Here is a 27,232-nt window from a genome sequence, read left to right as displayed (position 1 = left end):
TCTCCCAGATCAGGTAGCTTACAATTTCTTGCACTCCACTTCTCTTTTTCCTTTCCCTGGGGCTGAAATGCAGATGTGGTGCTAATGAGGGCAAAACACCCTAATAAATGGCAAAACATTAAGATGGAAGGAAGGGTGGGGAAGGAGAGAAGGGGGACTTTACGCAACCTGGAGAAGCAGAGATACACAGATGACCTGCTTACCTCTGTTGTACGATAAAATGAAAGAGGAAAAAGCCACCCAAACTACTATATTCTTAAGAGTCCTTGTCATTTTGGGTCTCTGTTAAAATAGTTTAGCCTTCACCCTTGACTGATTTAGATCTTCTCTCTTACAAATTCACAATCCAACATTCATTTATCTCCTCTATCTCACAAATGCTACAGGGTTTGTAGGCTATATCACACATTTGACAATCATATAAGGCTACATGTGTTTTATCATGATTAGTTTTCTCTTCCTGAGAGAAGGGGGCCTATGGCAGGCAGCCTCTAGGATGGTCCACAATGGTCCTCGCCTCCTGGTTTTTATGCCTTAGTGCAATTGCCACCCAGACCCTGAGTATGTGCTGAGCCTAGTGACTCACTTCTAGAGAACAGAATATGGCGAAAATAATTCTGAGATCAGGTTATTTATTAAGAGGTTATGGCTTAAGTCTTGAATGACTATTCTCATTCTCTTGCCAGCGGCTTTGTTGTGAGATATGCTATGGATAGATACATGTGACTATAAAATGAGGCAGGCTTCCAGTCAATAGTGAGAGGAGCTAAGCCCTGAGCCTAACAGCCTGCATTTCAACAACCTCATGAGCTTGGAAATAGACTTGTCCCTAGTCAAGACTTCAGATAAGACTGCAGTCCAGACTGCTAAAATGACCGCAGCCTTGTGAGAGACCCTGAGGCAGAAGCACTCAGCTTAGCTGTGTCTGGACTACTCACCCACAAAAATGGCAAAGCAGCATCTGTTATTTTAAACTGCTAAGTTTCAGGGGTAATTTGTTATGCAGCAATAAATAGCTAATGAAGGACCTATTAATGTAAAACTAGCAGTATTCAAAGAATGTGTCAGTCACTATTGCTCTAGAAATACTAAATAAACCATAAGCCAAGTCATCCGAATTGAAATTTTGCCACTGGTAAGATTATATAGCTATGGGTAATACAAATTCCCTTAATCATGGGAAATTTGAACAGCAGTAAAATTTAATCCTAAAATTAAATTTAATTAGGATTAGTCTGGAACCAATTTAACATATCAGCTAAAGGAGTAGGCTTTAGAATCAGGCAGATCTGGCTGAGTCCAGTGGTTAAGATTTACATTGTAAATACCCATATAAAATAAGAGATATTCACAAATATAATGGTTGATTATAACCACAGAGCTGATAATCCAAGCTAACACTAGCCAACAGGAAGTGTACAAAGGAGGAAATTTGGACAAAGTATTTGTATTAAAAGAAAAATGTCCTAGTACATAAAAAGAAAAAACTTGATGTTTAGAATATGAAGTTATTGTAAACATCTCTCATAGAGATTTTAAAATTTTATAGGTCAGTTTGATAGACAAACTTTATTTTGGAGGAAAATCTTAATACAGCAAGTCAAAGAGATGTTACTGTATTACCTGTCTTATTGTGTCACCTTCCTGATTACTAACAGTAATCATTTTATCTTCACCACCTAAAGCAAGCATGTTTTCTGCATTCCAACATCCACATGTGATTCTCTTAGTATGTTTTCCTGCAAAAGAGATGATTTTTGTACATATTGATTTCTCAAAAAAAATTTTTACAAAATCTGTGATGGTAATTTCAAAGTTAGATAATATACTATGGAAATTAAACAAACAAGGAATTTAAAATTTCAAAGCAGTTTAGTGTCTAAGCAGCCTTATTTAAAACAGTTTATAAAAAGTTTTAAATCAAGATAACTGTATATAAGGGCAATCCTATTTTCCAGCTTTTTACGTGAATATGAGCATAGGTCCTAACATAAAAAGATATCCCACCCCTCGACAAGTTTGTTTGTTTAACCATATAACAAGACCTATCACAGTAATGTCTTAAAAGAAGTAAATCTCAAAGCACTGAAGTTATCTTTATTATATTCAGCTTTATGATGTGGGAGACCCTTGGCATAAGCCAATTCAACATCACAATTTTGATTATTTGTATACAACTAAAAGACATACAGTGATTTGTAACAATACTGAGGTACAAATATGAATGCACTTTAGTGAGACTTATGTTAAGAACTGAGTCATTTAGCTAGTGAAGGATATTAGAGAGCCACTAAGTAACAGAATGCTTTTTAATTAAGCAATCTAGTCAGTGCAAAAACTACATTTTGGGGTGGAAATCACATGACTTGACACCAGGTATTCGTTAAAGGTGTTAGAATAGATAAATACTCAAAAGTCTCAAGGTTAAGTATACAGTTTCTGGAGGCAGGCTGCCTATTTTGAGTAAGTGGCTCCACTACTTATCACAAAACCTTGGGTAAATTAACCTTTCTATTCCTTCGTCACACTGTCCAAAAACTGGGGATAATAGTAGAAGCTGTCTCACAGGGTTGGGGATCAAATGAGCTAAAGCACTTAGAAGACTGCCAGCCATACAGGAAATGCTATATAAGTGTTAGCTATTTTAGCTGTTATTGAGACAGAGATCATGCTTATTTTATCCCTTGTACCCCTTATTGAACCTATTACAGTATCTCTGCAGAAAGCAGGCTCTAAATAAATAGTTATTAAGTCAGTAGACCCTGAAGCAAGAGTGTGTCCAGTGTGTTAGAGGCTCAGCTAGGAGAGGGAGGCCAGAAAGTAAAGAAAGGTAACTAAGAGATGAAATCACAGTTTTCAAGGGCCAGGTCATAGAGGGCTTGGCTAGCCATTGTAAGGATTCTGACTTTGATCTTGGGTGACATGAAGAGCCACTGGAGAGTTCTGAGCAGAAGGCTCACTTGGGCTTCTGAGTTGAGAATATTATTATAGCAGGGCAAGAGTTGAAGCAGGGAGACCGGTTAAGAGATTGCAGAGATGCAGGTAGAAGATGTCTGAGCTCCACACCATGGTGGTGGTGGTACTGGTAGAGGTGGTGAGACCAGTTGATTCTGGACATATTTGGAGGTAGATCTTGTAACATTTTCTGGCACATTTGGTATAGAGGGTATGAGGAAGATAAGAGTCAGGATAACAGTAAGATTTGGCTTAAACGTCCAAGAGGATGAAAAGATACCAATGATGAGAGGGAACAGCTGCACGGTTTGGTGATATCAAATCTGAAGTATTTACTAGAAATTTCACTGGAGCTCTTGAGTAAGCAATTGCTTGCATGAGTCTAGAGTCTGGAAGAGACAAACATGGGACTACAGAGGTAACATTTCAAACCAGGAGACCAGAGCACAAAAATGAAGGGAACATTCAGAGAAGAGACAGGAATATAGGAAATTTTGCTGATCATAGATTAAGAGATTTAGGTAGTGCAATGGAACTGGGGTGTCCAAAGTAATAGGTATTAGAAGGGATAAAGGAGTACATTAAGAGAGGTGGAAAGATGCCAAGGACAAACTTCATCCTACACTCAGGACAGAGAGAAGAAAATCTCTCCTTTTCTTCCAGTGCTCAGAACTCAGGTTAGTCTTAACATCAACGATAACAGTTAACATTTTCGTGTGCTTACTTAACAGTGTTCCAGGCAGGTATTGACTTATTTAATTAATATTAACTTACAGGAATATACCACAGTTACTGAAATGTGAATCATGTTATTGGGAAACTGGCAATATTAAGTAAACTGTGGTCAATGAAATTCATGCATATTAGAATCATGCAAAGTGAGGATTGCCTGTATCTAACCCAGTTCAAGGAAAGAAATCAGAGCAAGATGTAACAAGGGAACAGATATTTAGTTACTGTAAAAACCACCTGCTGATTGTGCATTTGTGCAGCTGCTTCTGGAAGTGAAATGCCTTGGTTTTAGAAAAGTAAATTATTTCAGAGGAAAAAAAAGCACACCTACAAATCACAACAAACTCTGAAAGAGGCAGTGAAAGGGCCTAAAATGTACAACTAACCTGAATATTTTCAGGTCTATTTTACACAGTTAATAAATTAGACTGAATTTAAAAAAAATAAAAAAAATTAGACTGAATTAGAATCAATATTCATATTAAATACAAAGATCACATATAAAATCATGTACATATGAACAAATAATGATGCAAAATAATCATGTTTTGACATGATTATTTTCTTATTACCTCAAGTGTTAAGCTATCTAAGGACTGTAAGTTAACTGGTAGGACACGCCTATAAATGAAGTAGGATACAGAAAATGCCTACTTAAGTCAAACAAATTAATTTACATGGTGAAAGCTGATTTTTTAGTTCAATTTTTCAAATGGATCAATGATGTAACTGTACAGCTAGAGTGCTAAAAACACCCATATGAAAGATATACATATATGTGAAAATAATTTGAAATGAATAAGTGTCTTTAACTGAAAAGCACTTTCTCAAGTATTCTGTGGGCACTATTATCTCCAGCATTTAACTCTTCCATTAGCAGTAGATTATACTGGCCACTTGTATGTAATTAAGCCTACCCATTTCACCCCTCACCAGCATGATGTTACAACAATTGAAAAAAATCAATACTATTTCCTTCAGGTAGTCAGATGCTAAGTGCTCAGAGGCTGGGGGAATCAAAGAGGCTGAATCAAGAAGGTCAAAGAAGGAATAAATACACATACCCTCCAGTCATATACCCTGAGGTAAAAATAACTCCTAGCTCACTCCCAGATTAAATTAGTGACTGGAGAGAGTGAGGGGTGAGAATTAGGAATATGGATATACTATGCCCAAGAAGTGGCCAAATGTTTTAGCCCATCTACTAACGTGTTGATAGGCACATGAGCTACTCCACACCAGAGGCATAATCTGGGTGAGAAAGGGACAGATGGAAATCATGCTGTTAATGTACTGGTGTCCAGAGGCACAGGCTCATCCACCTTACTGCAACCTGTTCTCTGTAACCTGGGAAGTTCTTAGTAGGTAGTGAAGATGGATCTTCTAGTTAGACAGAGGTATGGCTTGACAAGGGAAGTCAATTTTAAACTACAAAATTTCCCCTGCAATATCAGGGAAACCTGAAGTGATAAAATTTACATTTATGTTAAAGCATCCCAAATATTTAGCAGTGTTTCCAGCTGTAACCTACCAATGACAGGAATCTTTCGAGATGTCTGATGATTATAAATTAGCAAATTTCCTTTAACAGTTCCAACGGCCAGGAAACTTCCAAATTTTGACCAAAGAAGGAAAGACAATTGATCCCTGTAACATTAAGATATAAATTACTAAACAATTTACAACCACAACCTCCTAAGCAGTCCTTTTAAAAAGTGCTTCGTGAATTTCATGAATAACTGTAATACCCACTTAGAAGCTGAAGTATAAAATTACAATTTTAATGATTTAGAACAAAGAGTAAGTGCTAAAGGTATTTTGAGACACTATAAAATGATCTTAAGTCAGTGAGACCTAAAATACAAATGTATAACGAATAAAAGGCTTCAACTCAGTCATGATGGAATCTCAAATTTCAGGAGATGACTAATGATAAGATAGTTATTGATCTGTCTACTAATTATTGTTGTAACTCTAATTGGCATAAAAATCTTAATGGATAACATCTTAAGCTTTTAACAAGTCTAAAAATGTGATATAATAAACTGAAAAAATTATTGGGAATTCATGATTTGAAAAAGGATATAGATTTTCCAGCTCTGTCACTATTAAGGGTATCTCAGAAGGAGGTTTGGGCTTCCCTGGTGGCTCAGATGGTAAAGAATCCACCTGCAATGTGAGAGACCCGGGTTGGAAGATCCCTGGGAGGAGGAATGGCAACCCAATCCAGTATCCTTGCCTGGAGTGCCGGGGTCCAGCCCCGGTGGATCCAGGGAATTCGAAGTGGGGACCGCATTGGCAAGGAGAACTTATTTCTTTATTAATATAGAAATATAAGATTAAATTAGGAAGAAATAGTGTAGTAGGAAAATTAAGTGGAGAAAGAAGGCTGAATAACTTGGTTTACGTGGGAAGCCAATAAAGTTCCAGACAAGGAGTTTGCACCATCTACGTTAGGCCACCGGCATCCTCTTGCATATTGGGGGGTGCCCCACCTTGGGCTCCCCTTCGCATGGATCTTAAAAGCCGGGACAAGTAAGTATACATGGTGAGCCTCCACGCCCCAGATGGGAATTCAGTCAGAAATTAGAGAGGAGACACGGGGGAAACCAGTCCAGCGACTGGCCCCCTCCTCTATTGTTCAGAAGGCCTTTTATACTTTTGATAAAACATGGAGATCAATGGGTAACACAAAGTTATGCAGCGTTAGCAGCCCAGACTCTTATCAAAACCAGGCTTTTCCCTCTGCATACCTAATTGTATACACAAGTCTTAGGTGATTTATATCATCTTCTGGCCAAAAAGGCCAATTAACATTTCACAGCCTTTTTTCTGATAAGGGTTTGTCAACCAGAAGACTTATTTGTGTTGATCTTCCCAAAGTCTGGTGCCACTCTCAGAAAGCACTAAATAAAGTTACATTCTTACATAGCAAGGACACAAGAGGAGTGCAGTGATATATAACAAAGAAAAGTAATTAACTCAAAAGTCTAGTGTTGCTAACATCAAAACTACTATATATCTTTTTCCATATCCCGTTTACATTGATTAACATCCTCCCAGGTGCCTAAAAGATAAAGAATATGGAGGCCTGGTGGCAATCATTGAGTCAACAGTGAAAACCCGTCACCGATATGATTTTTAGCTCTTAGAAAAGGTTCTGTATCTTAAGATGCTTTAAGCTCTGTGCCTCTCGCGGTTGGGGGGCTGTAAGCAATTCACAAGCTGTAAGAGGTCCGGGGGAACCTGTTAGGCAAGCTAGAGAGTTATCAGAGGGGGTTTGAGCTGAAACATCCCTTTCAAATGCAGAAGACTAAAGCCCTGATTTGACTTTTTCCAGAGAATATTAGAAGAGTGGAAAAGCAGGCAGATTCTTATTTTTGAGGGGGTGGATGCTCAGGAAATTCCAGGGGGAAAACCTGAGGTCTGATTAGCCTTGCCATCAGAGCTCTGCCGCATGACCTTGTCACGGGTGGAATTCCTCACGCTGGCTCCCGGCACTGGAGAACTGCATGAACAGATACGCCTGACAGGCTACAGCCCATGGGGTCACAAAGAGTTGGACACAACTGAGCAATTAACACTTCCACTTTCTTGAATGGAAGCACAGACTGTATAAAATCCTTCTGAAAAGTGACGTATGGAAGTGTAAAAGGGCAGAGCAAGAAGTGGAGGTTCTCAGATCTAGTAAGGCTTGATGTTGGTCAGACACTATTGCCTGTGGATGCATTTCTTGTGTGTCACTTTGGAGGGTCAAGGGAACCTGCACTAGGGGGATGTTTTGACCTGCTCTGTTATTCCTTGATAAATAAGTCGGAAAAGTAAAGTCTAATCTTATGGTAGATGTGTGATCTCTTCCTGCACTTATAGGCCACATGATGGTATGAGGCAGATATTACTACTAGACTCATTTTACATATACGAAGAAACTGAGGCTCAAGCAGAGGTTAAGCAACTTGTTCAAGGTCAAAATTGCAGTTTCAGTTGTAAATACTGACAAGTTTTTCTTTTCCATATGGCAAACAGCTTCTATTTTAGCAGAGATCTGTAATTTATTCTGTCTGCCCAGGATTTCTTCCACTTGTGAATTTACCCCAATCTTCATGGGTAGGATTATCAACCCTATGGCCCTGCCTACCCTATTCAAAGACCTTTTAAAGAACTGAGAGGATACTGGTGATGTAATAGTGGCATGCCCTTTTCTCTGGCATAACTTGCTGTGAAGAATGGTAGAAGCTGATACCTGCCAGTAGCCATTAAAAGAGTCTAAATATATATAGGATGGATAAATGACTTGGACCTATTGTATAGCACAGGGAATAATATTCAATATCATGTGATAAACCACAATGAAAAAGAATATGAAAAAGTACATATATGTATAACTGAATCACTTTACTGCACAGCAGAAATTAACACAATATTATAAATCAACTATACTTCAACAGAATTAAAAAACAGAGAGAGTCTGACTTAGAAGAAGTCAATACAGAGAAAGAAAGAGCTGTGAGATGTCTAGACTGCATCATTACAACTCCTAGATCCAGTCATGCCTGTAGTCATCCTATTTCCAGATTTTCCCATAAATCTTTTCTCTCTTCTTTGGACTTTTTAGTCTATTCCATTGAAAGCAACTTTTTAAGAAGCTCTTTATACTTTAGAATGATACTGTATTCTAATTAATTGGGCAAAATTAATAGGATTATATATAACAATTTTAAAAGAAATGAATTTTTCCCTTTTATAAGAAAATAACTCATCAGAGAATATTTATAATGAATGTAGTAAGACCTTTTTAGCATCAAAGCTGCAGGTAGTATTTCTAAGTGAAGATTTAAAACATAAAAAAAGTTATCCTTACCTCAAGCCACTCTCTAACTGACTGGTTTTGTTTGTGTTGGCATCCCATAGATAAATGCAACTGGATTTCTCAGCAATCACTGCTAGAATATCTCCATTCTTGTCCCAATCCATAGCAACACAGTTACTTTTTTCAAAAAGAGAACAAAACAATCACTACACATTTTTTTTTTAAAGTAGGGGAAAGAAATTAAAACACTCAACCATTTGTGATTCTTGTCTATAGCAAGTCTAACCAATCTATTTTTTAAATCATAAACTTTTTAAAGTAAGAAACAGAACTCCACATACACTGCCTGGATAACACTAACACCAATTTTGTTGTTGTTGAGAGGATGGAAACATTTTGAATTCTATTTTAAATATCATTTTCACATACTATATTAAATACAATTATATTAATAGGTTAATAGATTTTCTTGACACCTGTAAAGAGCTGGGCTCTTGTGGTAAAATACTCTAGAAAGGAATCACGTCTGCAATCAAAAGGAAATTTGTGTGATCAACTTTTGAAAGGTTGTTTCAGATGCACAGAGGGAAAAAGAAGGTACTGATAAGTGAAATATCTAGACAAGCTGTGTATTAAACAGAGCAAGGTTGGTTAGATGTAGGATTGCAAACAGTAAGAAAGACTGAATTCTGAAATACATAGTAAGAAAAGTTATTTTCATTTCATATCTTAATATTGAATAGGATAAGAAGAGTAATTTAAGGTAACAAAATAGTTATAAATAGGAAATGCTCTATTTAATAAGTTTCTTACTGTTTAAAATTACTCCAAATGTTTATTATAATTTAAGAACTTCCCTGGAGAGTAACCTTTTCTTCCTTCTGATTCTGTTTTTCATTTGGAGACTGTTTTTGGGCACCAACCCAGTGGTCCCCAACCTTTTTGGCCTTTTGTGGAAGACAATTTTTCCATGGACTCAGGGTTGGGAGATGGATTCTGGATAATTCCAGTGCATTACATTTACTGTGCACTTTATTCCTATTATTATTACATCAGCTCCAGCTCAGATCTCAGACTTTGAGGGCCCCTGAAGCAACACTCAGCTTTCCATTTAAGAGATCTGGGAATCACTTCAGTTATTTTATTCTTCAAACTGTTAAAATATGTTTTGGGATCTTATATTTTCTATAGTATTTTCACAGATTTTGAGAGGTATGGAAGAGTGAGATTTTCAAGTTCTTAATAAAATCATTAAAGACAACATATAATAGCATTTTGTTTATTTGGTGATCTTTTGTCAGTCTAATTCAGCTATGTTGAATACGGCAAAAGAGCTCAGAAGCAAAAAAATAAGGACATTGCATAACCAAAAGCGATGTTGCAGAGATTATGCAATAAAGCTCATACAACTTAGTCAAAGAAGTTTTTGACTAAGTGCCTTTCACTTTATTTTAAACATAATTATAACTAGCTTGCCCTCTGTTCCCCAGAATATAGAAACCAGAAGCAACAATTAAGAGAGCAATAGGAAATGCTAAAATGGTGGCATTAGGTGGGTGTGAGATAAGAAGAGCCACTTAATTTGCAAAGATGGTGGCTGATAAACTACAGAAGGCTGATGTGAATTTCAAAAGCCTGGCAGCTTAAGACCACTTAGGTCTTATGCAAACATCATCATAATCACTAAGACTATGGGTAAGATAACTAATACAGGTAATGATCACACTGAATTATTAAAAATGCTTATGTTATGCTTACTGTAATCTAGAATGACTTTCTTAAAAAGGATAAAAAAAGTGTGGAAAGTAACTATTTCCCAATTTATATTAGACAGGAAATACTACATCAGTAAGGGCTTATCTGCAAATATATACACTAAGGCTTGTTTATAATTAAATAAGAATTCTTTCACATAGACTCATTTACAATTCTGCCTTAAAGCTTATCTGTCAATGAATGTATTAAACTCTTAATTCATATGCTACATACCTATTTCATTAACTGCTTATGGTATACAAAACTAAATCTCTTTGGAATGGAGAAAGCAAAAGAAGAGATACAGGTTAGAAATATGTTATAAAGTTCTACTTGATTATAAGTTTTAAGACAGTGCCTTTTTATCTTTTAGGCCACAAAGTTGGAAAAAATTTTTGATCTACCTCTGCACTTACCCAGATAAGTTGATTTCACTTCTTTTTTGACCATGGCGATCAAAGATTTTCACAATATGATCAGCTCTAAAACCAATTAGAACAAAAAGATATGATTTAAATTTTACTTCTTATGTATCTAAAGAGTCTTCTTATACATTCAAGTGATTTCTATATTTTCTCATGATAGTTTCATAATTTGTATGTAAAAAGTTATCACTAGGGAATAGGTTCTATGAATTGTGATATTAATGGAAATTAATATATTACTTATCTCACCATGCAACCATCATTCAAGAATTTCTACTGAACAGATGGTGTGGTTTGGTGGGCATACAACCATGTGGAGTCAGGATGATTTACTAACAATCACTGTTATCTTACCCTGTTACTGCAAGATAGTTTCCTGATGTTTTCTGCCAGGTAAACTGTATTGGTGTGCCAAGCCAAGTCTTTTCTAGTAGTGAGAAAACACGCTAAAAAAGCACAACACAATTTTTATATTTTAAAACATTCAATTAACAGTTGGTCAGAAAAGATGTCAAAACATAATAATGAAAACAGTAGGATTCAGGATGGTGAAGGCTTATGCTAGAGCTTACCTCAAAGAAGTCAACAATGTAACAAATAAAATGACCAATTAACCAACCAACCAACCAAATAACCATAATCTGGCTGGTCAAGTACAGACCTCAACATACATAGGAGCATTTACTATAAAACTTTTTTGCTTTTGAATGTTTCTAAATGTTAATTTTATAAAAATTTATGATTTAGTGTTTTATAACTATTAAAAATTTAAAAAATTTAAACTTGAATTTGTAAAAGTCACTCAGTCGTGTCCGACTCTTTGCAACTCCACGGACTACAGTCCATGGGGATTCTCCAGGCCAGAATACTAGAGCAGGTAGCCTATCCTTTCTCCAGCAGATCTTCCCCACCCAAGGATTGAACCCAGGTCTCCTGCATTGCAGGTGGATTCTTTACCAACTGAGCTACCAGGGAATTTAGCTAATTATTAATAGCATGGATTTGGGGGGATTAAATTTAATAAAGTTGTTATTAAAAAACCTTGACAGAAATACAAAATATCTATACCTCCTTCAAATGTATTTTTTCTCCTTTCTCCATTAGATACACTTTATCGTTAAGTGTTTAATTTGGCTATTGGCTGGATACTTTTTCAACTGAAAAATCATTCTTTTCACTTAGACAACAAAGAACTGTGTATACAATATGGAGGGCTTCCCAGGTGGCTCAGTGATAAAGAATCTGCCTGCAATGCAGGAAACCCAGGTTCGATCCCTGGGTCGGGAAGATCCCCTGGAGGAAATGGCAGCCCTCTCAGGTATTCTTGCCTGGAGAAACCTAGGGACAGAGGAGCCTGGAGAGGGTTCAAGTCCTTTAAGTTCCAAAGGGTCAAATACCACTGAGCACATCTGATATAGAAGCCACAAACCACATGTGTACTTGGAATTTTATTGAGGACTTGAAATACAGGTAGTCCAAATTTAGACGTTCAAAGACAATACAGCTATATATGACAAACCCACAGCAAACATTATCCTGAAAAATTGAAAGCATTTCCCCTAAAGTCAGGAACAAGACAAGGGTGCCCACTTTCACCACTACTATTCAACATAGTTTTGGCCACAGCAATCAGAGCAGAAAAAGAAATAAAAGAGATACAAATTGGAAAAGAAGTAAAACTGTTTGCAGATGACATGATCCTCTACATAGAAAAACCCTAAAGACTACACCAGAAAATTACTAGAGCTTATCAATGAATATAGTAAAGTTGCAGGATATAAAATCAACACACAGAAATCCCTTGCATTCCTATACACTAATAATGAGAAAATAGAAAGAGAAATTAAGGAAACAGTTCCATTCACCACTGCAATGAAAATACTTAGGAATATATCTACCTAAAGAAACAAAAGACTTATATATAGAAAACTATAAAACACTCACCAGGGAAAGAAATCAAAGAGGACACTAATAGATGGAGAAATATACCTTGTTCATGGATTGGAAGAATCAATATAGTGAAAATGAGTATATTACCCAAAGCAATCTATAGATTCAATGCAATCCCTATCAAGCTACCAATGATATTTGTCACAGAGCTAGAACAAATAAATTTCACAATGTGTATAGAATACAGAAAACCTCAAATAGCCAAAGCAATCTTGAGAAAGAAGAATGGAACTGGAGGAATCAACCTGCCTGACTTCAGGCTCTACTACAAAGCCACAGTCATCAAGACAGTATGGTACTGGCACAAACACAGAAATATAGATCAATGGAACAAAACAGAAAGCCCAGAGATAAATCCACGCACCTATGGACACCTTATCTTTGACAAAGGAGGCAAGAATATACAATGGAGAAAAGACAATCTCTTTAACAAGTGGTGCTGGGAAAACTGGTCAACCACTTATAAAAGAATGAAACTAGAACACTTTCTAACACCATACACAAAAATAAACTCAAAATGGATTAAAGATCTAAACGTAAGACCAGAAACTATACAACTCCTAGAGGAGAACATAGGCAAAACACTCTCCCAACATAAATCACAGCAGGATCCTCTATGACCTACCTCCCAGAATATTGGAAATAAAAGCAAAAATAAACAAATGGGACCTAATTAAACTTATAAGCTTCTGCACAACAAAGGAAACTATAAGCAAGGGGAAAAGACAGCCTTCTGAATGGGAGGAAATAATAGCAAATGAAGCAACTGATGAACAACTAATCTCAAAAATATACAAGCAACTTATGCAGCTCAATTCCAGAAAAATAAATGACCCAATCAAAAAATGGGCCAAAGAACTAAAAAAACATTTCTCCAAAGAAGACATACAGATGGCTAACAAACACATGAAAAGATGCTCAACATCACTCATTATCAGAGAAATGCAAATCAAAACCACAATGAGGTACCATTTCACGCCAGTCAGAATGGCTGCGATCCAAAAGTCTACAAGCAATAAATGCTGGAGAGGGTGTGGAGAAAAGAGAACCCTCTTACACTGTTGGTGGGAATGCAAACTAGTACAGCCACTATGGAGAACAGTGTGGAGATTCCTTTAAAACCTGGAAATAGAACTGCTATATGACCCAGCAATCCCACTGTTGGGGATACACACTGAGGAAACCAGAATTGAAAGAGACAACGTGTACCCCAATGTTCATCGCAGCACTCTTTATAATAGCCAGGACATGGAAGCAACCTAGATGTCCATCAGCAGACGAATGGATAGGAAAGCTGTGGTACATATACACAATGGAGTATTACTCAGCCATTAAAAAGAATACATTTGATTCAGTTCTAATGAGGTGGATGAAACTGGAGCCTATTATACAGAGTGAAGTAAGCCAGAAAGAAAAACACCAATACAGTATACTAACACATATATATGGAATTTAGAAAGATGGTAATGATAACCCTGCATGCGAGACAGCAAAAGGGATACAGATGCATATAAGTCTTTTGGACTCTGTGAGAGAGGGCGAGGGAGGGATGATTTGGGAGAATGGCATTGAAACCTGTATATTATCATATGTGAAATGAATCACCAGTCCAGGTTCTATGCATGATACAGGATGCTCGGGGTTGGTGCACTGGGATGACCCAGAGGGATGGTATGGGGAGGGAGGAGGGAGGGGGGTTCAGGATGGGGAACACGTGTACCCCCTTGGTGGATTCATGTCAATGTATGGCAAAACCAATACAGTACTGTAAAGTAATTAGCCTCCAACTAAAATAAATAAATTTATATTAAAAAAAAAACAAAGACAATACAGGAAAGAAGGCAAACTATCTTTACTGATAATTTTTCATACTGATTCCATGTTGAAATGATAATGTTTTGGATATACTGTGTAAAACAAAATATATTATGAAAGGTAACCGTACCTGTTTTTTTAAAAACATTTTAATGTGGCTACTAAATATTTTAAAGTACATTGGCTCACATATTTATATTAAAGTGTTGATACAAAACATCGAGGACCATAAGAGTTTGAATGAATGAATTTACATTTTAACATTAGGTTAAATTAAAAATTAAAAAACGATGCCTATATTGAGGCAAGTGAAGTTCAGATACAATTGCAGGTGGTGTGACAGTCTCAGTGGTAACACAAAACTCTTCCAATGGTCTAAATTTTATACCAATCACAGGCAATTACTATGTTAAAAAGATGATCAAATCCACCTCTATTGAAAACAGAGGTGCCTATAATCACAGGTGCATCCAAGTTGCGTGGAGCAAGAAGACACCCTTTAAAAAACAAAAGCATAAAAGCACTTTACTTTTGCAATTTTATGACCACATTGCCCTGGAACCCCTATATGCAAGTGAGGGTGCCCTAAATTTGAATGTCACTAGCTTCTTGGTAGATCTCCTCTGGTTGTGATTTTACATACTATTTTTCTTCGAAGGAGGTCAACAGGTGCTCTATACACATACAACACCCCATAAAAGGGTGCTAGCTTCACAACCAGAAAACGAACCCTTAGACTTTGCTTTTTTTTTTCTTTCAATTTTTTTTTTCAATCTTTATTTTTTAATACAATTGTTTTTTGGCCACCCACATGGCTTGTGGGATCCTAGTTCCCTAACCAGGTAACTAACCTGGGCCCTTGACAGTGAAAGAAAGGAGTATCACGAGGGAACTCTAGATTTTGCTTTTCACTTATTAGCTGTAGGGCTTAAAGCAGGTCTATTAAATGGCCTCAAGCACAGAATTCTCAACTGTAAACCAGGAATAACAATATCTCCTTACACTGATGGTTTAGTCCTTAAGTCGTGTAGGACTCTTGCCGACCCCATGGACAGAGGAGCCTGGCAGGCTACAGTCCATGGGATTCTCCAGGCAAGAATACTGGAGTGGGCTGCCATTTCCTTCTCCACGGGATCTTCCCAACCCAGGAATCGAATGCAGGTATCCCGCACTGTAGGCATTTTCTTTACCAGCTGAGCTACAAGTATTTCGTAAATGGCGAAGAGCTTTAGAAATGTGAGTTAAGATTACAGGTCAACTCTAATTTCCACTATAACCACGAAAATGTACAAAACAATGAAAAAAATTAAGCTTTCCATTTCTATGCCAGATCAGGGCCTGTGTGTGGTGGGGGGTTGGGGAGGTGGGGGGTTGGGGAGTAGGGGGCACTAGGAGCGGGGCGGGGGTACTGTTTGGTAAGGCGATGGGTGAATGAGCTGTAGCCAGTGACTAGGGAACGTGGGGTTCGTAAGAAGCCCAATCCTAAAAACGGTGCATGCAAAGGATGACGCTCTAGAGATTGAGACCCGTGCATGCAGATTTCCCCGTGAATAATATACACCGTCACCAGGTGATCTGTAAATTGCGCCAGTCACAGCCAATACAATTTGAGATTCTTTCGGAGCTTTTCACTCATTTTAAGGAGCTGAACAGCTGCGAGGCTTGCCAGGTGTTTAGCTGCAAGAAATGAGGCAGCTCCTGACACTCGAACGAGCCAACTTCACAAGGACCCTCCAAACGCTTTTTTCCCCAAACTCGTTCTGCCCGCCATGTGAATTGGGGCGAATTCGGAGTCTCTTCAGATCCAGTCTGCTCATTTCCAGCAGTGGAGGGGTGGCCAAAATGCACCAACTCCGTCCGCGGTCCCAGAAATGAGAGGCCTCCCTCCCCGCCGTCTCTTCAATTTTCCTTCCTTTGGCCTTTATTTCTTCAACTTCGCCTCTGTTCTCCCTGGTCACCCTGCTCCCTTCCCCATTTCTCAAGCACTCGGGAGAAGGAAGGGAGGTCACAAGGCTCTATCCTCAAAGCGACTCTCGGAGAGTTTAAGGGACTGGCGAGTGGTCGCATCTTCCCGCACCCCGGGGTTTGTAAGTTATTTACCTTCATCTCAAAAGATCCAGCAGCCGCGCGATCTAACAAGTGCGCAAGCGCACCCGGTCTTCATCAAGAAAGCTACCGCGTTCCCGTCACCCAGGAGACCGCGCGAGCAATAACCAATCAGCGGGCGCCAGCTGAAGGGCGGTGCCCCCAGACAACCTCGGAGGGAGTGGGCGGGAGGCGGGGACTTGAGTCACGTGATGCCAGCGAAGCAAGGCCCTGAGTAGTTAAACGTCGTGAGGCGTTACTGAGCTTTGGCTTTCTGCTTGGGCCCTGATTGGATGACACTGGAGAGTTCTGTGAGATGTGGAAGCCGCCGGCGTAAATTTAGGCCCTGACTACAAAGAAATCAGTGGTGGCCAGTAGAGACGCTGAGAACTTCAAGGAGCTGAGTGTTGTATAAGAAGAGGCGGGAGTTGATTCGTGGGGCAGTACTCTTACGCAGTTCACGCGAAGAGCTCACACTGCAGCTGTTCAAAGGATATTCAATTTGGAGGCTGATTTTGGCTGGGAATATGTTTGTGTCTTCAGATATTTAAATTTGGCTGCAAGACCCACACATTTAAACGGAGATGTCTTAAATAGGTGATTGGGTGAAGGAGAAAAAGGTCAGAGAAGTAGAAATTAGGAAATTGTTTTTGTATTGATAATAATTAAAACAGTGAATGGGACTTCTTAGATTTAGGGAATGTTAAGAGGGAGAAACAATTTTAGGGGCTGAGAATTAAACTGACAGAAGGCCAATAAACAGGAGAAAAGCTTACGAATTTGTATGTATTGGGAGAATTAGTTAAAAAGAGAAAAGAAACATGAAATCTCACATCAATGTATTAATTAGGGTGCTATATTTCTCTCTAGTTTTTGTCCCTGTGTATACCAGTTTTACTTTGTGTTTATAATTATATATGTGTATTTGACACAGTTATTTAGATCAAATAATAAAGCACATTTTTTAGAGTGGTTAGTACTGTTAGGTAGCAAGTTAGGCATGTGCAACAAGGAGTGGCCTAGACAAAAAGGATCAAGCTGATCTCTAAAACCCCTCCCAGACACAGTCAGGAAAATTCACAGATGCTATAGAAATAACAACAGAGACTTTTCTAACTCCTGCACATGTGCCCTAGGCACACAGTGGGTACAACCTAACCACAGGGGCTTCCTCAAGTAACCTTAGGCAACTAGGAGCCAATTAAGGGTTCATAAATATTACACACACACACATATATATCTGATTATAACAGACTGAATTATGGGAAGACATGCACAACAGAGCCTGCTGTTACATAACTTGCAGGTGCCAATTGACTTTGAGTGTATGCCTATTTGCATTCCCTTTCTTGATTGGTGGTGGGTACAAGGCCTACTTTGTACAGGGCACAACCAAAAGGAAGAGACAGGAAGTATAAAAAGGGGGAGGCCAAAAGGGATCATTATGACTGTGGCCTACTCCCATGTCTTGGGAGTGTCTGTCGAATAAAAAGATCTGCCTGCTTGTACTGTAACTTTTCTGTCTTTTTCAACAAGGAAGAGAAATAAACTGACCTGATAGTACTGAGTAATAGAGCATACAATCCTAATAAAAGAGGTTTTAATTTTCCCCTACTAAGTAGAAAGCATCACTAGGAACAAGGCTAGTGGATGTGACGGAATTCCAGTTGAGCTGTTTCAAATCCTGAAAGATGACGCTGTGAAAGTGCTGCACTCAATATGCCAGCAAATTTGGAAAACTCAGCAGTGGCCACAGGACTGGAAAAGGTCAGTTTTCATTCCAATCCCAAAGAAAAGCAATGCCAAAGAATGCTCAAACTACCGCACAATTGCACTCATCTCACATGCTAGTGAAGTAATGCTCAAAATTCTCCAAGCCACACTTCAGCAATACGTGAACCATGAAGTCCCTGATGTTCAAGCTGGCTTTAGAAAACGCAGAGGAACCAGAGATCAAATTGCCAACATCTGCTGGATCATGGAAAAAAGCAAGAGAGTTCCAGAAAAACATCTATTTCTGCTTTATTGACTATGCCACACAGACTGGTTCCAAATAGGAAAAGGAGTATGTCAAGGCTGTATATTGTCACACTGCTTATTTAACTTATATGCAGAGTACATCATGAGAAACGCTGGACTGGAAGAAACACAAGCTGGAATCAAGATTGCCAGGAGAAATATCAATAACCTCAGATATGCAGATGACACAACCCTTATGGCAGAAAGTGAAGAGGAGTTAAAAAGCCTCTTGATGGAAGTGAAAGAGGAGAGTGAAAAAGTTGGCTTCAAGCTCAACATTCAGAAAACTAAGATCATGGCATCTGGTCCCATCACTTCATGGGAAATAGATGGGGAAACAGTGGAAACAGTGTCAGACTTTATTTTGGGGGGCTCCAAAGTCACTGCAGATGGTGATTGCAGCCATGAAATTAAAAGACACTTACTCCTTGGAAGAAAAGTTATGACCAACCTAGACAGCATATTCAAAAGCAGAGACATTACTTTGCTGACTAAGGTCCATCTAGTCAAGGCTATGGTTTTTCCTGTGGTCATGTATGGATGTGAGAGTTGGACAGTGAAGAAGGCTGAGCGCTGAAGAATTGATGCTTTTGAACTGTGGTGTTGGAGAAGCCTCTTGAGAGTCCCTTGGACTGCAAGGAGATCCAACCAGTCCATTCTGAAGGAGATCAACCCTGGGATTTCTTTGGAAGAAATGATGCTAAAGCTGAAGCTCCAGTACTTTGGCTACCTCCTGTGAAGAGCTGACTCATTGGAAAAGACTCTGATGGTGGGAGGGATTGGGGGCAGGTGGAGAAGGGGACGACCGAGGATGAGATGGCTGGATGGCATCACGGACTCAATGGACGTGAGTCTGAGTGAACTCTGGGAGATGGTGATGGACAGGGAGGCCTGGCGTGCTGCGATTCATGGGGTCGCAAAGAGTTGGACACGACTGATCAACTGAACTGAACTGAAGTAAATCAATTTTTTCAGCTCCTTTCTACAACTTTTGAGGCTGAATCATTTAGATCATTGGTTCTATAACTTTACTGTGTATTTGAGAGGTTTAGCGGGTGTTTGAACCACCTTGGGAGCCTGCTGAAACATAGATTGCTTGGCCCCACCACCAGTCTTTGATTAGTTGTCCTTGGGTGGATTTGGAGGATTTCCAAGTCTAACACATTCTCAGGTGATGCTGATGATGCCCCTCTGGATTACACTGAGACCACTGTTCTCTAAATTTGTTTCCTAAATCCTCTGTATTCTTTTTCATGGTGTTACAAAGCAACAATTTTTTCCCAAGTATATGCCTTCTGAAAAGTCAATTGTCAATTTATTTTTAAGCTGCAAGGAACATTTGGTATTATTATTTTACACAAAGCAGGGAGCCTAATTAATGCCTAGTTTCTTGTTTTTTATTATTCTGTTTTTCTCCTTAGGGTAACAGAATAGGCAGAATTTCAATATGTGAATGAAAGGATATTTAGAGGTAATGAGGCACAGGGGAAGATACAGACAATGTGAACCAAACAACAACCTCTTAGTAACTTAGGTTATGTACTTAACTTTCTCAGCTCTCCTTTAAAAAAATGGAGTTATATATTTGACATAGAGTGTCATGTAGATTTAAGGTGTACAACATGTTAATTTGATACATTGTTATATTGTAATATGATCGCCATTGCAGTGACAATTATCAACTTCACTTATCTTCTTCTTTTATGGCCATGCTGTTCAGCTTGCAGGATCTTAGTTCCATGACCAGAGACTGAACCCTGGCCACGGCAGGGAGAGCTCTGAATCCTAACCACTGGACCAGCAGGAAACTTCCCCTCAGATTCACCTATCTATAATGAAACTTGAAAACTGGTAAAAATATATTTGGTTGTGGTATTCTTCTGGAAGTATTTGTATGCATTGGAAATATGTGTATCCTTACCTGAATACAAAATTATGTAAAATAATACTTGGGAAAAGATGGAACAGCTGTATACAGTCAGTAAAAATAAGACCAGGAGCTGACTGTGGCTCAGATTATGAACTCCTTATTGCCAAATTCAAACTTAAATTGAACAAAGTAGGGAAAACCACTACACCATTCAGGTATGACTTAAATCAAATCCCTTTAGATGATACAGTGGAAGTAACAAACAGATACAAGGGATTAGATCTGATAGAGTGCCTGAAGAACTATGTATGGAGGTTCATAACTCTGTACAGGAGGCAGTGATCAAAACCATCCCCAAAGGAAAAAAAATGTAAAAAGGCAAAATTATTGTCTGAGGAGGCCTTACAAATAGCTAAGAAAAGACGAGAAGCAAAAAGCAAAAGAGAAAAGGAAAGATATACCCATTTGAATGCAGAATTCCAAAGAATAGCATGGAGAGATAAGAAAGCCCTCCTCAGTGATCAGTGCAAAGAAATACAGGAAAACAATAGAATGGGAAAGACTAGAGATCTCTTCAAGAAAATCAGAGATACCAAGGGAACATTTCATGCAAAGCTGGGCACAATAAAGGATAGAAATGGTATGGACCTAACAGAAGCAGAAGATATTAAGAAGTGACAAGACCACACAGAACTATACAAAAAAAAAAAAAAGAGATCTTTGTGACTCAGATAATCTCGATGGTGTAATCACTCATCTAGAGCCAGACATCCTGGAATGCGAAGTCCAGTGGGCCTTAGGAAGCATCACTACGAACAAAGCTAGTGAAGGTGATGGAATCCCAGTTGAGCTATTTCAAGCCTTCAAAGATGATGCTGTCAGAGTGCTGCACTCACTATGCCAGCAAATTTGGAAAACTCAGCAGTGGCCACAGGACTGGAAAAGGTCAGTTTTCATTCCAATCCCAAAGAAAGACAATGCCAAAGAATGTTCAAACTATGGCACAACTGCACTCATCTCACACGCTAGCAAAGTAATGTGCAAAATTCTCCAAGCCAGGCTTCAACAGTACATGAATCGTGAACTTCCAGATGTTCAAGCTGGATTTAGAAAAGGGAAAGGAACCAGAGGTCAAGTTGCCAACATCTGTTGGATCATAGAAGAAGCAAGAGAGTTCCAGAAAAACACCTGCTTTATTGACTATGCTGAAGCCTTTGACTATGTGGATCACAACAAACTGTGGAAAATTCTGAAAGAGATGGGCATACCAGACCACCTGACCTGCCTCCTGAGAAACCTGTATGCAGGTCAGGAAGCAACAGTTAGAACTGGACATGGAATGACAGACTGGTTCCAAATAGGAAAAGGAGAACATCAAGGCTGTATATTGTCACCCTGCTTATTTAACTTATATGCAGAGTACATCATGCGAGATGCCAGGCTGGATGAAGCACAAGCTGGAATGAAGATTGCTGGGAGAAATATCAATAAGCTCAGATATGCAGATGACACCACCCTTACGGCAGAAAGCAAAGAGGAACTAAAGAGCCTCTTGATGAAAATGAAAGAGGAGAGTGAAGAAGTTGGCTTAAAACTCAACATTCAAAAAATGAAGATCATGGCATCCAATCCCATCACTTCATGGTAAATAGATGGGGAAACGATGGAAGCAGTGACAGACTTTATTTTCTTGGGCTCCAAAATCTCTGCTGATGGTGACTGCAGCCATGAAATTAAAAGATGCTTGCTTCTTGGAAGAAAAACTATGACCAACCTAGACAGCATATTAAAAAGCAGAGACATTTCTTGGCCAATAAAGGTCCATCTAGTCAAAGCTATGGTTTTTCCACTAGTCATGTATGGATGTGAGTTGGACTATAAAGAAAGCTGAGTGATGAAGAATTGATGCTTTTGAACTGTGGTGTTGGAGAAGACTCTTGAGAGCCCCTTGGACTGCAAGGAGATCAAACCAGTCAAGCCTAAAGGAAACCAGTCCTGAATATTCATTGGAAGGACTGACGCTGAGCTGAAACTCCAAAACTTTGGCCTCCTGATGTGAAGAACTGACTCACTGGAAAAGACCTTGAGGCTGGGAAAGATTGAGGGTAGGAGGAGAAGGGGACGACAGAGGATGAGATGGTTGGATGGCACCACCAACTGGATGGACAGGAGTTTGAGCAAGTTCCGGGAGTTGGCGATGGACTCCCATCAATAGGGAAGCCTGGGACCCCAGCCCTCCTCGGTCCCAGTGGCAGCACAAGGCGGCTCCAGGACATCCTGCTCGGGAGACAGTGGCAGCCCCAGGCCCAGGGTGCCCTACGTGCCATGACACTGTCTCAAGGACCAAGAAGCAAAAGAAGAAAACCCAGAATGGGGCGTCTGTTGCCAATGGAAGTGGGAAGACCCCAGAAAAGCAGGCCCCCGAGGAAGCCCCCCTAAGCGCAGAAGCGCAGGCTGAGCAGCTGGCTCGGGAACTGGCCTGGTGCATGGAAAAAGCTGGAGCTGGGACTGAAGATGCAGAGACCCATCCCTAAGCAGAAAGAACAAGCTCTTGGGGCAATCCGAACCCTGAGCAGCCAGAGAACCCCCTGCCCCAGAAGAGGCAGCTGATGTGCTCTTCGGGGACTATAGGGATCAGATAGAAGCCGAGTGGTGCGAGGCCCTGCAGGCTCTCAGGACTGCTGAGTACTCAGCTCAGGTGCAGCCTGTAGGCGAGGCTGCCAGAAAGAAGAGCAGAAGGGTCTGCAGACCTCATCCAGAAGGACGGTCCAAGTGCACCTCAGATACTCGTGATGAAGAGTTTAGGTTTAATTTCTTTTAGCTTCTTCCCTATTCTAGAGTGGCCACCTCTGCAATGGTGCAGGGTTTCTCTGGAGTGCAGCACTTTTCCAGGAATGCTATGGGGCAGATGGGAGACCTGCATGTTTGATGCTGACAAGCCCAGGACCCCACTTGTAGGTTTTCAGCTTGAGAACCCCATCAACAGTATGAAAAGGCAAAATGATAGGATACTGAAAGAGGAACTCCCCAGGTCAGTAGGTGCCCAATATGCTGCTGGAGGTTAGTGGAGAAATAACTCCAGAAAGAATGAAGGGATGGAGCCAAAGCAAAAACAATACCCAGCTGTGGATGTAACTGGTGATAGAAGCAAGGTCCGATGCTGTAAAGAGCAATATTGCATAGGAACCTGGAATGTCAGGTCCATAAATCAAGGCAAATTGGAAGTGGTCAAACAGGAGATGGCAAGAGTGAACGTCGTCATTCTAGGAATCAGCGAACTAAAATGGACTGGAATGGGTGAATTTAACTCAGATGACCATTATATCTACTACTGCGGGCAGGAATCCCTCAGAAGAAATGGAATAGCCATCATGGTCAACAAAAGAGTCCAAAATGCAGTACTTGAATGCAGTCTCAAAAACGACAGAATGATCTGTTTGTCTCCAAGGCAAACCATTCAATATCACAGTTATCCAAGTCTATGCCCCAACCAGTAACGCTGAAGAAGCTGAAGTTGAACGGTTCTGTGAAGACCTACAAGACCTTTTACAACTAAAACCCCAAAAAGATGTCCTTTTCAATATAGGGGACTGGAATGCAAAAGTAGGAAGTCAAGAAACACTTGGAGTAACAGGCAAATTTGGCCTTGGAATGCAGAATGAAGCAGGGCAAAGACTAATAGAGTTTTGCCAAGAAAATGCACTGGTCATAGCAAACACCCTCTTCCAACAACACAAGAGAAGACATGGACATCACCAGATGGTTAACACCAAAATCAGATTGATTCTATTCTCTGCAGCAAAAGATGGAGAAACTCTATACAGTCAACAAAAACAAGACCAGGAGCTGACTGTGGCTCAGATCATGAACTCCTTATTACCAAATTCAGACTCAAATTGAAGAAAGCAGGGAAAACCGCTAGACCATTCAGGTAGGACCTAAATCAAATCCCTTATGATTATACAGTGGAAGTGAGAAATAGATTTAAAGGCCTAGATCTGATAGATAGAGTTCCTGATGAACTATGGAATGAGGTTCATGACATTGTACAGGAGACAGGGATCAAGACCATCCCCATGGAAAAGAAATGCAAAAAAGCAAAATGGCTGTCTGGGGAGGCCTTACAAGTAGCTGTGAAAAGAAGAGAGGCGAAAAGCCAAGGAGAAAAGGAAAGATATAAGCATCTGAATGCAGAGTTCCAAAGAATAGCAAGGAGAGATAAGAAAGCCTTCTTCAGCGATCAATGCAAAGAAATAGAGGAAAACAACAGAATGGAAAAGACTAGAGATCTCTTCAAGAAAATTAGAGATACCAAAGGAACATTTCATACAAAGATGGGCTCGATAAAGGGCAGAAATGGTGTGTACCTAACAGAAGCAGAAGATATTAAGAGGTGGCAAGAATACATGGAAGAACTGTACAAAAAATATCTTCACGCCCCAGATAATCATGATGATGTGATCACTCATCTAGAGCCAGACATCCTGGAATGTGAAATCAAGTGGGCCTTAGAAAGCATCACTATGAACAAAGCTAGTGGAGGTGATGGAATTCCAGTGGAGCTATTTCAAATCCTGGAAGATGATGCTGTGAAAGTGCTGCACTCAATATGCCAGCAAATTTGGAAAACTCAGCAGTGGCCACAGGACTGGAAAAGGTCAGTTTTCATTCCAATCCCAAAGAAAGGCAATGCCAAAGAATGCTCAAACTACCGCACAATTGCACTCATGTCACACTCTAGCAAAGTAATGTTCAAAATTCTCCAAGCCAGGCTTCAGTAATATGTGAACCGTGAAATTCCAGATGTTCAAGCTGGTTTTAGGAAAGGCAGAGGAACCAGAGATCAAATTGCCAACATCCGCTGGATCATGGAAAAAGCAAGAGAGTTCCAGAAAAACATCTATTTCTGCTTTATTGACTATGCCAAAGCCTTTGACTGTGTGGATCACAATCAACTGTGGAAAATTCTGAAAGAGATGGGCATACCAGACCACCTGACCTGCCTCTTGAGAAATCTGTATGCAGGCCAGGAAGCAACAGTCAGAACTGGACATGGAACAATAGACTGGTTCCAAATAGGAAAAGGAGTCCATCAAGGCTGTATATTGTCACCCTGCTTATTTAACTTCTATGCAGAGTACATCATGAGAAACGCTGGACTGGAAGAAACACAAGTGGAATCAATTTGCCAGGAGAAATATCAATAACCTCAGATATGCAGATGACACCACCCTTATGGCAGAAACTGAAGAGGAACTAAAAAGCCTCTTGATGAAAGTAAAGAGGAGAGTGAAAAAGTTGGCTTAAAGCTCAACATTCAGAAAACGAAGATCATGGCATCTGGTCCCATCACTTCATGGGAAATAGATGGGGAAACAGTGGAAACAGTGTCAGACTTTATTTTTGGGGGCTCCAAAATCACTGCAGATGGTGATTGCAGCCATGAAATTAAAAGACACTTACTCCTTGGAAGAAAAGTTATGACCAACCTAGATAGCATATTCAAAAGCAGAGACATTACTTTGCTGACTAAGGTCTATCTAGTCAAGGCTATGGTTTTTCCAGTAGTCATGTATAGATGTGAGAGTTGGACTGTGAAGAAGGCTGAGCGCTGAAGAATTGATGCTTTTGAACTGTGGTGTTGGAGAAGACTCTTGAGAGTCCCTTGGACTGCAAGGAGATCCAACCAGTCCATTCTGAAGGAGATCAACCCTGGGATTTCTTTGGAGGGAATGATGCTAAAGCTGAAACTCCAGTACTTTGACCACTTCATGTGAAGAGTTGGCTCATTGGAAAAGACTTTGATGCTGGGAGGGATTGGGGGTAGGAGAAGAAGGGGACAACTGAGGATGAGATGGCTGGATGGCATCACTGACTCGATGGAAGCGAGTCTGAGTGAACTCCGGGAGATGGTGATGGACAGAGAGGCCTGGCGTGCTGCGATTCATGGGGTCACAAAGAGTCGGACACGACTGAGCGACTGAACTGAACTGAACTGAACTGTCTCTTCTGTCAGAAGATGGAGGTTCCTTTAGATGGTTCTACAGTAGACTGAAGTGAATGTTCACAGTGTGTTGTAAAACAGCTGTCCCTAACCTTTTTGACACCAGGGACAGATTTCATGGAAAACAGTTTTTCCAGAGAGGGTGGGAGGTGAAACTCAGGTGATAATGTAAGCAATGGGGAATGGATATAAATATAGATGAGTCTTCCCTTGTTCACAGTCTTTTCATCTCCTGCTGTGTGGTGTGGTTACTAACAGGCCATAGACCAGTACTGGCCTGGGGGTTGGGGACCCCTGTTACAGAAGACTCTCAACAGTCTCAGGAGCAGACTCAGTAGGTGTTGTTAATAAGGGTTAGTGGGGAAGCTGTATAGTTGTACACTGGTGCTCACTTATGGGAGGATGTCCTCTCAAGTGGTGTGGCCTATTGCTGTAATAAAACTCTTTCTTATAAATGTGGATAAAAAAAAAAGCAACTAGGGAAGCCTGGCATGAGGCAGTACATGGAATTGCAAAGAAGTCAGACATGACTGAGCGACTTAATTTAACTGAATATTTGGGAAAGGAGGGACATACAGTGTCTCATTCTAAAATTTAAGAACTAAAAACAAACAAAAAAAAATTTAAGAACTAGGGACATGATTAAGCCTGTTCATCTGGGAAAGGATCTGGTGTACACATGCTGGGAAAGAGCTACTGAAGAGTTAGCCAGTCCATTATACAACCTATGGGAGGGGGTAATTCTAGAGTGCACAGAGCTATTTTAAAAAATAAACTATATAACTTAAAATTGATTGCTTAAGTATAAATAA

The 27,232-nt window shown here is 39.8% G+C and overlaps 1 protein-coding gene and 1 pseudogene across 1 annotated transcript in view; one reads left to right on the top strand and one right to left on the bottom strand.

Annotated features, from left to right (window-relative positions):
- WDR19 (WD repeat domain 19) overlaps window positions 1–11,119 on the bottom strand; it is a 78,212-nt gene extending 67,093 nt beyond the window's left edge. Inside the window, exons 1-5 of the mRNA XM_068975170.1 lie at window positions 11,032–11,119; window positions 10,669–10,734; window positions 8,549–8,674; window positions 5,219–5,334; window positions 1,624–1,739 (exon numbers count right to left, since the gene is read on the bottom strand). Coding sequence (XP_068831271.1) covers window positions 1,624–1,739; window positions 5,219–5,334; window positions 8,549–8,661 — 345 coding nt within the window. The 5' untranslated portion in view covers window positions 8,662–8,674; window positions 10,669–10,734; window positions 11,032–11,119. The remainder of the gene's footprint in view (window positions 1–1,623; window positions 1,740–5,218; window positions 5,335–8,548; window positions 8,675–10,668; window positions 10,735–11,031) is intronic.
- A 5,009-nt stretch (window positions 11,120–16,128) lies between these two features.
- On the top strand, window positions 16,129–23,237 carry LOC138081807 (UPF0488 protein C8orf33 homolog pseudogene; annotated as a pseudogene).
- The last annotated feature ends 3,995 nt before the right edge of the window (window positions 23,238–27,232 follow it).

This window comes from Capricornis sumatraensis, chromosome 7 (genome assembly GCF_032405125.1).
Source record: "Capricornis sumatraensis isolate serow.1 chromosome 7, serow.2, whole genome shotgun sequence".
Lineage (NCBI taxonomy): Eukaryota > Metazoa > Chordata > Mammalia > Artiodactyla > Bovidae > Capricornis > Capricornis sumatraensis.
Note: the sequence above shows the minus strand (reverse complement) of the source record. Positions and strands in the feature narration are given on the sequence as shown.